At 50.6% G+C, this 13050-nt stretch overlaps 1 protein-coding gene across 1 annotated transcript; it reads right to left on the bottom strand.

The window, feature by feature from the left end:
- Positions 1-5614: 5614 nt before the first annotated feature.
- Positions 5615-11509, bottom strand: DNASE1L3 (deoxyribonuclease 1 like 3). The gene is made up of 8 exons (XM_050904787.1): positions 11378-11509; positions 9569-9657; positions 8848-8940; positions 8433-8545; positions 7786-7898; positions 7255-7412; positions 6255-6351; positions 5615-5993 (listed from the first exon to the last, which is right to left on the bottom strand). Exons 1-8 carry the CDS (start codon positions 11507-11509, stop codon positions 5865-5867), a joined length of 924 nt encoding a protein of 307 aa, XP_050760744.1. The 3' UTR covers positions 5615-5864.
- Between the last annotated feature and the right edge of the window lie 1541 nt (positions 11510-13050).

Raw genomic sequence — 13050 nt, 5'->3', positions numbered from 1 at the left:
TGCTCTTATTTATTTTCTGTTATTTTCTCTTATTTTATACATCTCCTGTCTGTATCCAGCGTAGCAGAAAGGAGTGTCTGAAGTTTTGCCGCCGGCAGTGGTGGTGCAGGACATGCTGCCGGAGCACCCAGCCCTGCCATACTGCTGCAGGCCAGGAGCAAACCCACCTGGTACCTGCACCTTTCAACATCAAACTCCCCAACTCCTGTAAGCAAATGTTTATTTTAAAAAATAATTTTTCCCTGTGTTACAGTAACTTAGAGATATTCCCATCCCCACCCCACCGCGAGGTGCCACATCTTCATGGCTCTATCCGAGCTGGAGAGGCGGCAGCAGGATGGGCCACAGCAATTTTTTTTTCCACAGCCTGCAGTAATCGTTAATATTCAGCAGGTTGCTCTCACAGAAGGTTATCAAAACAGCCCTGCTGCCAGCTCTCCCTCTTGTGCAGGGCTGTTTCCCCAGGGCCTCCTGGGAAAATGCTTTTAAATGGCTTTTCAGAATTTCTCAGACTTTCAGAGTTAATTTTCATAGTTGTGAATTTATATTGCACACTTAGAAAAAACATTGTCACTAAATCAGGCTGGATTTATAGCTCGTGTCGCTATTAATTTGACCAGGATTTAAAGCGCATTCTTCATGTAACACGAATGAAAGGCTAATATATGTGATTTTTAAAAAAAATTTGATAGGCAAAATATGATTTAGCAGGATCCGGGGTATGTTTGACAGATCCTTCCTGCCTTTCTGCAGGACCTTGGTACTGCAAATATTTACATCCATGCTTAGCTGGAAGCCTGTGAATCCTTCGAGCCCCATGTAGGAGCTGGCCTTGCTGGGAGGGTGTTTGTTTCCGACAGTAATGTCCTGCTAGGGTATTTTTTTTGAGGGGCTGGGATTTTGCATCTGACTTCACTGAAAAGGGCTGGGGTCAGGCCCTCCTCCCACTGAGATGCACAGAAAGCGGTCACGTCTCAAATGCCAGCATTTGCAGAGCTTTTCAGGGAAGGTTTCTGGTTCCTTTGCCAATATGGAAATTAATTCCTATAAATCTGTCTCCCGACTAACAGAAAATACCCAGCAAACCCCAACAGCTGAGGCACTATATTTAAAATGACACATGAAGTACTTAACCTTGGTTTTCGCACCACCTAGAAAACCAGACTGCAGAGAAAGGACGTTCATAGTTTTATACCAGGTGATAGTGCAGAGGTTGTGTCGCTTAACTCTCAGGACGGTGGAGAGGAACGTGGGCTAAATCTGGCCCCCGGGGGCTGCAGAAAGAACCCCTGATCCAAACTGCCATTTCCCCCAGCACCGGAGAAGGAGGTTGGCGGCGTGTGCCGCAGGCAGGCACGGCAGAGAGGGGATGGTGGCACTGGTGCCAGAACGGCCTCACATCTCTTCCAAAACCAGGTACAAACCACCAAAGGGCAGAAGCAGAGTCACTGAAAGACATCCCAAGGGGCCGGGCAGGCTGGAAAGGCTGTGATCGCTGCTGGACTAAACCAGCTGCCTTGATGCTCTTGGTGCAGGTATGGCAGGGGACACCAAGGAGTCCCCTGGGTGGAAGTGCCCCATAACCTGCCAGCACCCGGTCCTGGGAGCTGCTGCCTGCAAGTGGAGCAGTCTTGTAAAGGTCATCACAGCATGTTTCCTAGTTAAATAACTGGGGGCAATGAATAAACGGGCCTGGAGCCAAAAAATGTGCTACCTTTTTGTTGCAAAACTCATTTACAGACACAGTGAGACCAGGGACACTTTGGGGTCAGCTGCGGGCCAGCTCCCGATAGTGAATAGAAAAGGTCTGTATAGAGACACATATGGGAATGCAGATCTACGAGCTCCCCGCTAAGGATGAAATCATGTTTCCTTGCTGCAGCTGGATTTGCCGGCTGTGCTGGGGCGTCTGGGTCTAAATACCGCGGGGCCCCCCCCGATGCTGGGATTTATAGCGGTGCCACCAGAGGGTGCCCTAAGAATATTTAATGCGCGTATGGCTCCGCATCGCCGGGTGGCCAGAGGCCCCTGCAGAAGGGAGAAACCAGCATTATCCCGGGCAAGGGGCTGACAGAGGTTGCGGAAATACTTCTAATGACCCATAGGTGGAGAAAAAAAAATGTGAATTTTCACATTGTTTTCCTCTTTGAATAAAGGCAGGGAAAAGATGACTGCTGTCTTCACCTTCTGCTCTCCATCTCCTTGGCTTGCTTGGCAGAGAAAAGCCCCAGCAGGGACCACTGAGCTTCAGGGAGATTGAAAGCAAGCTCCCCGTGGGTGCCATGTGAGCACTGCCCAGGGAGCCCCTGCTCCGCTCTTGGTCCTTTTCCACGGCGGATGCTCCATCAGTGAGTGGCCAAGTCCAGCCCGGGGCGTCAAGCTGCTCCTGCGATCCCTCCAGATACCAAGGGAGCCGTGAAGCAGCCAGGCTTGGACCAACTGCTGGTTTTGGTAGTCCCATGCCGGTAGGCTCTTTGATTTTTCTGCCTTTGATATTGCTATCAGTGCTACCGGCCCTGCTGTGCAATAGTGCAACACAGCCTTTCTTGGGGCTGCAGCTCAATTGCTTGCTGCACATCTGTATGTGGCCTTATGTCTGTACACGTGTACATCTGTATGTCTAGACACAGGATGCATATGGGTCCCAGCCCAAAGCCTATCAGTGGTGGCTTTGGCACCTGCTTCTCTTTGCCCATTGCCCACGTGGCGGGGAAGCAGCGGGAGCTTTGGAGGGTATTCAGGCTTGAATTGCTCATGTCTGTGTGTATTCGTGCACAGTTAAACTTGCAGGAAAGCAAAACAAACATGGATGTAAACCCAAATAAGAGAGGCTGTGGTGCGCATGGGTATTGCCATGCCAAAGGGCTTAAGAGCTGGGGACACTTGCTGTGATGCAGAGAGGGGACAGTCCCTGGTCCTGCTGGCCCCTGTCCTTCTGTGCGGTTCATTAAACAGCACACCCTAGCGTGTTTGACTGATGATGGTTTCTATATAATTTTTTAATGTTCCCCTAATGCTGCATGTTCAGTCACAGTGCAGGCTCCATCAGTCTGTGTTTGGGGATATACAGACCCCAAACGAACAAACCAGGTGGGTCCCTGTGGGGTTTTGTACCAGCTCTCCCGTGTCCTCATTGCTGCCAGTACCTACAAGGAGGCAAAAGGAGGTACGCAGAGCCTTGCCTGGGGCCAAAGGGTCTCTCACGCTGTGGCACAGGCAGAGAGGTGTCAGGGCCCTCCAGGGTTAGTGAGGAGCAGTGCTAAGGCCAGGAAAAGGACATGAGCCCTGTTCAGATGAGTACAAGGTGCAGACAGACAAACCTAGCCAGTGGAGATGATGGAGGCTATGGAGAAACGGCAGTCCTGCCACAGGCTGCTGCTGTGGGTTCCTGGGGGTTTCCCTGCCAAGCAAAAACCATACTCGTGTGGGTTTCTGGAAGGCGAGGGGCAGCCCTGTCCCCACCCCCGGTGCAGGGCAGCAGGGACCTCCCGTGGGGCTGGGGAGGGGGATCTCTGTGGGGTGGTGGAGACCTCAGGTCCGTGGGAAGCGAGGATGCCTCCAGCATCATGCATTGGAGAAGAGCTTCCCAAAGACCCAAACCTGACGGACTGGGGGGTCTCAGCACTTTTTGTTCAGCTGGACCCTGTCTGCTCTCTGTTCTCGCCTGACCAGGGCTGCTGTGGAGGAAACGGAGTTTTCAGCTTCTGAAGAGCCTCTTTGTTTCTCTCCCAGCCATGATCTGAGACCTGACTTGCATGAGACAAAGTCTCTCCAGGCCATTTCGGATTCCCAGTGTAAACCTTCTGTTTGATCATAAATAAAGCTTAAGAAGCCTCATTCATCGAAAGAGAAACTTTGTTCTGGCTGCAGAATACATCGAGGCTCCTGCAGGCTGGGACAACTTAAAAACTCCTCTGCAGTTGGGACAGCTGGGTAATGATCCCCCGGTGGGGAAAACCTAGAGATGACATGAACTGGTAAACATTTTAGGATGTAATTATAATGTTGTTTAATGAATGCATGGAATAAACACAGGAATATCTATAGAAACTGACTCCGCTGACTGTATGAGCTTTGAACACCTCCCGGCCCCTATCAAATATGAACCGAGTGCAGATGCTGTTTGTCTGCTTTGAGTCCCACAAAAGTGTGTCCCAGCTCTCCACAGAGGAGCATCATTTTGCATTAAGATGTCTCTCTGCCAGTCAAATGCTCAGCCTCTCTGCAATAGCATCTCCAGACCGACAGCCACTAACGTCACACCCGAGGCTGCAGCTGCTACTCCCTGGCCATGTCTCTTATCTTCAAATGCTGGGTAAAGGATTATATTCGATGTCACAAATAAGGACAAAGATTTTCCGTAAAACTTAGTCATAATTACGTATTTTTCATGATTGAATGTATCCATTATTGCTTTCCTGGAGTGTGATTTATTCCTTTGTGCACTGTTTCTTTCTGAAAGCCAAGAAAGAGTAGGGACTTATGTAGGACTAAGACACGAGGCCAGAGACTTAGGCTGATTTCAGCCTTCACATGAGCCATCGCTGCTGTCAGCCAGACAGTGGCATTTCTATAAAAATCCCAATGTAAATATTTGTTCTAAATCAGGCTCTTTCCTTTTGCCTTGACTGGAGTATAACCGAGGGAGCTTATGAAATGCTGTATCGTTTCAAGATTAATTGCTACTGAAAGCTGGAGGATTTCTTGTCTGCCCTGCACACACCCTCCTCTCGATTTACTTTCTTTCCTCAAATTCTTTCTCCCCAGACAGTGAGTTTCACAAAGGCCAAACTGTTTTCCTCCCCTAAAAGCCTATCTCGTTTGCTAGCCCTCCCTGCCCCGTCAGCAGACAAACCGGGGAGCGTTGATGAAGGGAGATGAATATTTGCCTCTACTAACAGTTGGATTATTCCCACTTTTCAGATGCCATCTGTGTGACAGGGTTTGGTTTGCACTAAATACAGCCTGTGGGCTGAGCTGAGAAAACAGATTGCTGCACCACTACGTTAAATAATCACCATTAAAGTCTGGTTCATCGGAGAATTTTAGGCTGCCATGGAGGTTTTCTTGGGGGGGGGGGGGGGGGAGATGCAGCTCACTTCCGTGTCAGGATGCTGAAATCAGATTTTAATGTAAATTTTATGATGCTCTCTGTTGGCAGCTCTGTCACCTGGGATCTGCAGGACTTCTCACCTGAGGTTCGCAGGCAGGGTGACGGCAGCTAGCAGGCGGGCAGGCAGGGGTGACAACCACCAGTGCTCTCTTCCGGCTGCTTGTGGCTGGGTTAGTGCAGAAAAGGGGCTCTCACTGCCTGTCCCCCTCTCTTTTCTTTCTGTCTTTCCCCAAACCCTTGATTCTGTGAGCAGTTTCAAACCCACAACGAGCAAGTACTCTAAGTTCAGCAACATTTTACATCGCAAATCACCAGGCACAGACCTGCGTCCCGCCAGTTGCAGCTCTGAAGCATTCACACACACATGCACGACGCAGAAAGGTCCTTTCAATCCTTCTGCCACTGCAGAGGAATGGCAGAGCTCCAGAGCCTGTGTGCACATGCGGAGATCCCTGCCCTTCAGGTGTTACAGATAAAGCACACACAAGTATTTTACCCTTGCAGTAGCTCCTTACATTTTTGATCAGTACGGTAAGTATAGTATGCTGCTTCTAGCTGATTTATTTTTGCATACGAGGAAAATAACCTGAAAGTTAAATTTGCCTTCTTACCCAAGATATTTGAACTTTCACAAAATATTTGGTTTTTTCCCACTAAATATTGCACTTGCTGTGAGTATATCTACACTAGTCTTCTACAAGATCTGTTGGCATCCATGTATTTCCACGCCATGTGAGAGGACTCAGCATGCTCATGACCTTGAGTGGCGGCTCTTTCTTGGTCTCCTCTTCCTTGAAAACTGCGATTTCAGCCAGTTGAAGAAGCCGCCTTTTGTTTCTAACTCAAACTCTACTGGGAAGTGGTCGCTCACCCCCAGCGCCTGCAAGACAAGGGCACAGAGGGGTTGGGAGCCGGCCACCCAGGCTCTTTCCAAACCCTGCCCCAGGGGGTTTCACCTCGGCGGTGGGGAGGTGGATGTGCAGTGGCGGATGTGGGGAGGTGCAATGCGAGCATTGCGTCACTTTGGGAGGATGCAACGGTTTTATGGCCAAGACCGTGTTGAAAACTGCCTGGATACCGTTGGCTTTGTGCTCCTGTGTTAGCCCTTGCCCCACTGCTGCAGAGGCCATGCTGTGCCTACCTGCTCCTCAGTCATCTGAAAGTCCTTCTGGAAGTCAAAGATATTGACAGAGTGTGGCACAATGGCGTGGATGAGCTTCTGCCCGCTGACCACGATCCTGCAAGGAGCAAGGGAATGGGGTGCTGTTATGGGGTGCCCGACCAGCAGCAGCCACACCGCACCGAGCCGGTGGCCAGAGAGGTGGCCTTGATGGAGTCACAGCTACGTATGGTTGGTCCTTACCCATGGGCTCCCTACTCAGCGATGCCAGCACCTGCTTTCTGCTGTGTTTGGCTGATTGCTTTCCTTGGCAGAGGCACCTAAATATCTTGGCGTGCGTTGGCCTTGGAAGTCAATGTTAAATGACTTCTATCTAAACCCACCCCAACAGTGCTTCAAAGTTCAAAGCTGTACTTCGGATATAAAAATCGTAGGACACCAATCACTGGAATCTCAGTGAAACCCTGCTTTGATCCAGAAGCTCATTCTAAGTCTTGACTTACTCTGGGCTCTAATAAGCTGATGTATTTATTGTTCCCACTGAGGGAGCTGCAGGCAGCAGCAAGACTTGCCACATGCCTGGGGGAAGGTGAGGCATCCCACCTCCTGAGCAGAACCATACTTTGCATTTGTCAATCCAAATTACAAATGCAAGAGCAAAAATCATGGTGCAAAGCCGGCACGGAGGAGGCAGCAGCACCTTCCGCCTGCGTGTCTGCAGGGCTCCCTGCAGATGAGAAGTGCTGCGTGGTTGCCTGCCATTTATCTCCACCTAAGCCACAGCAACAGCTGGTTCTTGCATGAAATCTTGCCCTTTCTGCAAAACTGCTTGCCAACAAGCCTGCAAAGTGCTTTGTGCTCCTGACTAGAAGTATTCAGATCTCATTTGCCCCTGGACACTGTTTTATCTTTGAAGGCTTCATGCACATTTGCTTTATCTGACAGTCACTGATACCTTTCCATATATTTTTTTTTCTCAGAAAGTCATAAACGGGGAATGGTTTGGCAGTGAACCCTTTACCTGTCATACGGGCAGCTTGTGCTTCTCTTCACTGTCGTGTCATTTTTGTCACCAATTAGCCAGACGAATTCGGAGTAAGTCCTCAGCCGGATGTTCTTCCACTGCTTTTTGGGAACGTAGCTACATCCAGCATTAAAGTCCCCCATGAAGATGAAGTTCTGGAAGGTAGGAGGGTTTTCAAAAGTAATCATGAGGACAGCTCTTCAAAAGAAGACCAGCAAGGACTTTTAGGGTCAACAGATGCTCCCAATAGCCCATACAGTTCAAATAGCAAGCGCTCATTGAGTGCAGTGGGGCTTCTCTTTTCTGCTGGGTGCACCACCAAGGCATGCTGATAAAACAGTAGTTTTATCAGGAGATCAAGTTTACTGATTAAAATGTGGAGAACTTGATGAAAATACATCAAAGAGATACTAAAAATCTGGGGCTTGTTATCAATGGTTTTAAGGTTATCAGGCTGTGAATAGTGAATAGCGTGGCAGGTGGCTCAGTACCAAAGCCACTGTTAGTAACATAGATGTGTCCACTAACCTCGGTTTTCCAGCGCTGTTTTATGTCTAAATACACATCATAGAGCTCATCAATCTCCCGTACTGCTGTCTCCGGTGTGGTGTGCAGAGGGATTATAGCAAACTCTTTGATAGCTTAAAAACAAGGCAAAAGAACAGGAAAAAATCTAATGGTTAAACACACAATGAATCACAAAGAAACAGAGACTGACCTGGAAGCAAGAAGGTTTTTCTGAAGAAGAAACAGCTTCTGTTCTGGCTGTGGATCAGAGGCAATTGCTGTGTAATTGCACAGTGCTCCCCACCAGCTGCCCAGCCGAGGCTGAGCTGCAACGCGGTGAGGTGCCGTGTCAGGGCAAGGCAAACCCTGCTCTGACACCCACGGCAATAGCTGCTCCCATGGCCATGCCAGCAGCATGGAGCGCATCCGCCAAACCACTGCCTGTGGCAGCAGCAGAGGCTTTCCTGGGGCTGCGGCATGCGCTGAGCTGCAGGCGATGCCGGAGGCAGCAGCCCCAAAGGCAAATGCTGCTCTTGTAAGGAAATGCAGCGTGGGGTCAGGATGCGGCCCCTTTCGCCTGCCCCCACCACGTGCTCAGGTCCAGCCGGCACTGTCTTGCTCCGTGAGACTCGCCAGTGGGAGAAAAATTTGTTTCTGAAACATCTCACTGGTTTTTGGAGACTGGAACCAGACAACGAAGGGCTCTCTGGAGAAGGCATCCTCGTCCCCAGGCTGGGTGTCAGGGTACTGGTAGGTTTGTTTCACTGATACCACATGTTGCCTGCAGCAGAATAAACAGGATAGGGGCTGTCATGCTCGTGGCTTGCTGGGATGTGTCTAACACTGACTCCGTGCTCTGACCCGGACCCTGGGCCATGGTCCGGGACGGATACAGCCAGGCTGGTGGCTGTGCCTGGGATGAACCCCACACCCAGGCACAGCCCATCGCACCCACACAGCCTGCCCCTCTCCAGCTCCCTCGGAGCAAAGCCATCACCACCATGTCCAGCCCGTCTGTACAGGGCTGCGATGAGGGAGGGCAGAGCAAGGGGCTGGGCTTGTTGGCGAGGGGAGCTCACTCACCTGTAGATGAAGGCGTACTGCTCCTTGTAGCTCTTCCTTCCCAGCCTCTCGCTGACCACCCAGCTGTATTCCTCCTTTGGCCCCTTCAGCTGACTGGAAGGAAAGTGGTTTTCCCGAGTTTATTTCTGCATTCACAAAGGACCGAGGAGGAGATGATTTTGCCTGTGCCCAAGGGTAGGGGACATTGCCTGCCTGACCTCAGAGGTGGGTGGTAGAGACAAAAAACCTTCTCAGGACCTGTGGTCTGGACCTGTGCTCCATTGCTGACTCTTTCACTCTACATCCTCCCTGCTTATTGCAGCCTCTGTCCCCCTTTCAGCTGGGTCTCGCATCCAGCCAGGTGTATGCTGCTCTTTCCTCTGGACTGTCAGTCCATGCAGGCAATCCCCAATCTAAAGCAATTCCTAACCCTCCAGAAAGCCGTAGCCCGGTGCTAGCCAGGCGAGGGCCTGTCCCTCCCTTCTGTTTTCCTTTGAGAATTAATCTTTAACAAATTGAATCTAACTTGGTTATTTTGATTTAAAAATACGTGTCCTACAGTGGTTTGGAGCTAGCTTTGCTCCTGGCCTTCAGCGAGGCTGCCAGAGCCTGGTCCTTCCCCGACGGCTGGGACAGAGCCCAGACCCTGAGCTTTCGCCCCGGTAAGGCGGCACTGAGCAGAACACAGGCTCTTGCCAAGTATCTTTCCCAATATTTGCTTACTTGCCCATGGCCACCCTACCTGGTGAGCTTCTCCACCAGGAGAGGACAAACACGGTTCTTGTTCTCCTTTATTTCCATCAGCAACATGACGTCACAGCGAGAAATGATCTGCAAGGGGAAGGAGCAGAAGCAAGTTTGCACGCGGTGGATTTTGGAGGATTAGAAAGAGCTTAGAAAGAAGTGGTTATTGGTGCAGGGGAAGTCCTATGTGGAAGAAGCAGTGCCCAGCCTGGGATTGCAGGAGGGGGGCAGCGGCCAGAGTAAAGCCCTTCTGCTTTCAGAGCTGCCTCACACCCCCGCGGGAGCTGGGAGAGGGAACTCGGGAGCAGAGTGGTTTCGGGTTTGTTGAAAAACTTCCGTGCCTGCCCCTGAGGAGGAAGTGTGGAGGGGAAGGGGCAGCAAGAGCCGCTGCTGCGAGCCCGCTCTCCCCCCGCCACTGCTGGGGTGCTGCTCCTGGCCCCCCCCCACCTACGGCTGGTCGCGCTTTTCTCTCCTCCCTGCCCCTTGCCACGTAGGTTTTCTTCTCTGCTTCGGACTGGTGCTGCGCACAAGCATCCCAACTCACTGGGTGCCCAGATGGATGGGGCAGGAGGATTTGTGGGGCATCAAGGAGAGCCTGTTTGTGTCTATCATCAATCCACTGCAAAGTTTTCCATCCTTTTTCTGGTGTGTGTGCCCCTAAGGTCCTATCGCTATGCCGTGCCTTCTGAAAGCTGTGTGTGCTGTCAGCATTCGCCTGTCCCAGTCATCTGTTGCAGACCCCTCTGAAGTAGCCCATAGAGCCCAAAGTGACCCCTGGTCTGAAAATGGGGTCCTGGCACCTGTGGGCTGCAGCACCGCAGAGGAGCCACAGGGTGCTGGGGAGAGGGGGGAGGGTGTCCCAGCCTGGCTCAGCTCCCACGGCTGGTGCTGGGATTCCCTGCAGGAAAGCCGGGCTCACCCCGCAGCCTGGCATGCCCAGGAGCTTCCTTCTGCCCCTGCTTTTGGCGCTCTTCGAACTTTGTGGGTGATATTTGTGCAAAAAAGCCCCTTTTTGCCCCCTGAAACTTGTAAGAAATTAATATATTGCCCATATTTTAGTATATATTGCCCATAGTGCTGACAGTATAGGAAGAACAATCCAGAAATGCAAACCCCAGCAAACCCCTCTTCTCCAGCTGTTTGCAATGCAAGGATTAAAGCCCTACTAAATGGTGGCATTCCTTGCTGCTGCCGTTCGGCACACGCAGCCATCCCGCTAACACCGAGCACTGTGTCCTCCGTTGCTGTGGCATCTTGGAGGGGACTTGCAAAAGCTGTAAGTCCAAAACATGGTTCTTTTAAAAAGCTGAGTTATCTTCAGCTGCTGCAGAGGAAGCCTCATGGTGAGGGTTTGTTTACATAAATTAATAATCAGGCTTTTCAATTTTGTACCACACTCTAATATGATACTCTCTGCTGTCCTGAGAATATGTTTAATTAGACAAGAATATTTCAGAATAATTAGCACATAAGCAAGGTAAATAGTGTATCACAAAACAAAGCTCTGTGGATTCAAAGTGAAAATTACTTTTACTGTGCACAGAGGTTTTCCTGCTTTCCTAACTCCATTTCCAAAGGAAACAGCAAATGTTGTTTCTGTTATATTCCCATGCAGGCTAAAATAACAGCAAACATCCTACTCCACCACAGGCTGATTTTTACTTTAAGAATACAAAATTATTTAAATTATTCACTCATTTTTTTAACTTGAAATTCAATTGTGAAAAGATAAATAAAATGCAAGATTATGCAACTAAGAAATCCTTGGAAAGCTCAATGTCTGTCTCATCCAGGCAAATGAACATACCTTTACCACAGCATCGACAACTTCAGGTCTGGCTATTTTAGTTTCTCCAAAAGACCTCACATTGAAGGAGCAGATTTTTAGGCTCAAAGATGGGTTGAAATTGAAGAGCGAAAGCAAGATGAAGAGCAACATCTTCAGGGACTTGGACAAAATGAGTTGCTGTGAGTGTGCCTATAAATACACATATGTGTGTGTGTGTGTGTGTGTGTTCGTGCAGCCGTCCCTCTGCGGCCAGCTGGGAGGTCAAACTGAGCAGTCAGCTATGTCGATCACGAACACGAACAGGAATCACCATTTCCTCCTTTCCCTCATTTCCGTCTCCCAGCGCAAAGCAGCATGGAGACTTTGAACTTCTGCCTGGGTGAAAACCAGCTCTTCCGAGCTGACGTCCCCATCCTGGAGGAGCAACTGCTCTGCCAGACCCCAGCATCCCTCCCCACAGGGAGGCACCCGCTGTGGGATGCCTGTCATGCCTGGGCACCAGCTGGGACCACCCTGGGCAGTGCCAAGCCAGGACCAGGCTCCCTGGGCCACCCCAGGCGAGAGGTCAAGACCAGGAGGTGGATGTGGTGGATGGTGAAAGGGTCTGGGAAGCAGCAGTGGCGAGAAGGCGGTTTCTGGAGGGCACTGGTGGTGGGCACCAGAAGCCCTGCTGGGCACCAGAAGCCCCAGTGAAAGGTGATGGTGGTGGGACACCCTGGACACGGAGGTTTTGACCAAGTCCATGTTTTGTTCTGTTTTTGCCATGGTGTCCTGGTTTCGGCTGGGACAGAGTTAACTCTCTTCTTAGTAGCTGGTACAGTGCTGTGTTTTGGATTTAGTGTGAGAATGATGTTGATGATAACACTCTGATGTTTTAGTTGTTGCTAAGTAGCGCTTATCCTAAGTTAAGGACTTTTCCGTTTCCCATGCTCTGCCAGCAAGCAGGTGTGCAAGGAGCTGGGAGGGAGCACGGCCAGGACAGCTGACCCGAACTAGCCAAAGGGATATTCCATACCATGGAACATCATGCCCAGTATATAAACAGGGGGGAGTTGGCCGGGAGGTGGATCACGGCTCGGGAACTAACTGGGCATCGGTGAGCGGGTGGTGAGCAATTGCATTGTGCATCACTGGTTTTTTTTCTCCCCCCCCTTTTTTTTTGTTATATTCCTTTTCATTACTATTATTATTATTATATTTCATTATTACTATTGTTAGTATTATATTTTACTTTAGCTATTAAACTGTTCTTATCTCAACCCATGAGTTTTACTTTTTTTTCCCTTTCCTCCTCCTCACCCCACTGGGAGGGGGAAGGGGGAAGCGGCTGCGTGGTGCTTGGTTGCTGACTGGGGTTATACCACGACACATGGTCAGAACGTCACTCCGTGAGAAAGCCATGAACCCATTGCCCCAGGCCATGCGCTTTTACCCGCTTCTCCCTTCGCCCAGAGCTGTGATGTGCCGTGCTGTGGGACAGCCATGTTTGTTTGCCCGCAGCTAATGGGGCCTGCTGGCTCAGCCGCCGCAGTGCAGCCGCAGGAAGGTACGTGATGCCCCCAGCGCTGCCCCCCAAACTCCTGGCCAAGTGTCCCTATCACAGCAGTCTCGGGCTGGTGACCCAGGGTGCATGCACGTGGGTCTGGCTTGTGCTGCGTGGCAGAAGGGGACACACGAGTTCGGCCAAGACG

This window comes from Gymnogyps californianus, chromosome 13, assembly GCF_018139145.2.
Source record: "Gymnogyps californianus isolate 813 chromosome 13, ASM1813914v2, whole genome shotgun sequence".
NCBI lineage: Eukaryota > Metazoa > Chordata > Aves > Accipitriformes > Cathartidae > Gymnogyps > Gymnogyps californianus.
Note: the sequence above shows the minus strand (reverse complement) of the source record. Positions and strands in the feature narration are given on the sequence as shown.

Bases quoted from the DNA above. Each gene is read 5' to 3' on its own strand.
- DNASE1L3 (XM_050904787.1), bottom strand. From the start codon at position 11,509: ATGTTGCTCTTCATCTTGCTTTCGCTCTTCAATTTCAACCCATCTTTG. The intron at 8,941-9,568 runs GTAGGGTGGCCA...CTTTCCTTCCAG, and splicing joins CTGGTGGAGAAGCTCACCAG to TCAGCTGAAGGGGCCAAAGG. The intron at 8,546-8,847 runs GTGAGTGAGCTC...ATTCTGCTGCAG, and splicing joins CAGTACGCCTTCATCTACAG to GCAACATGTGGTATCAGTGA.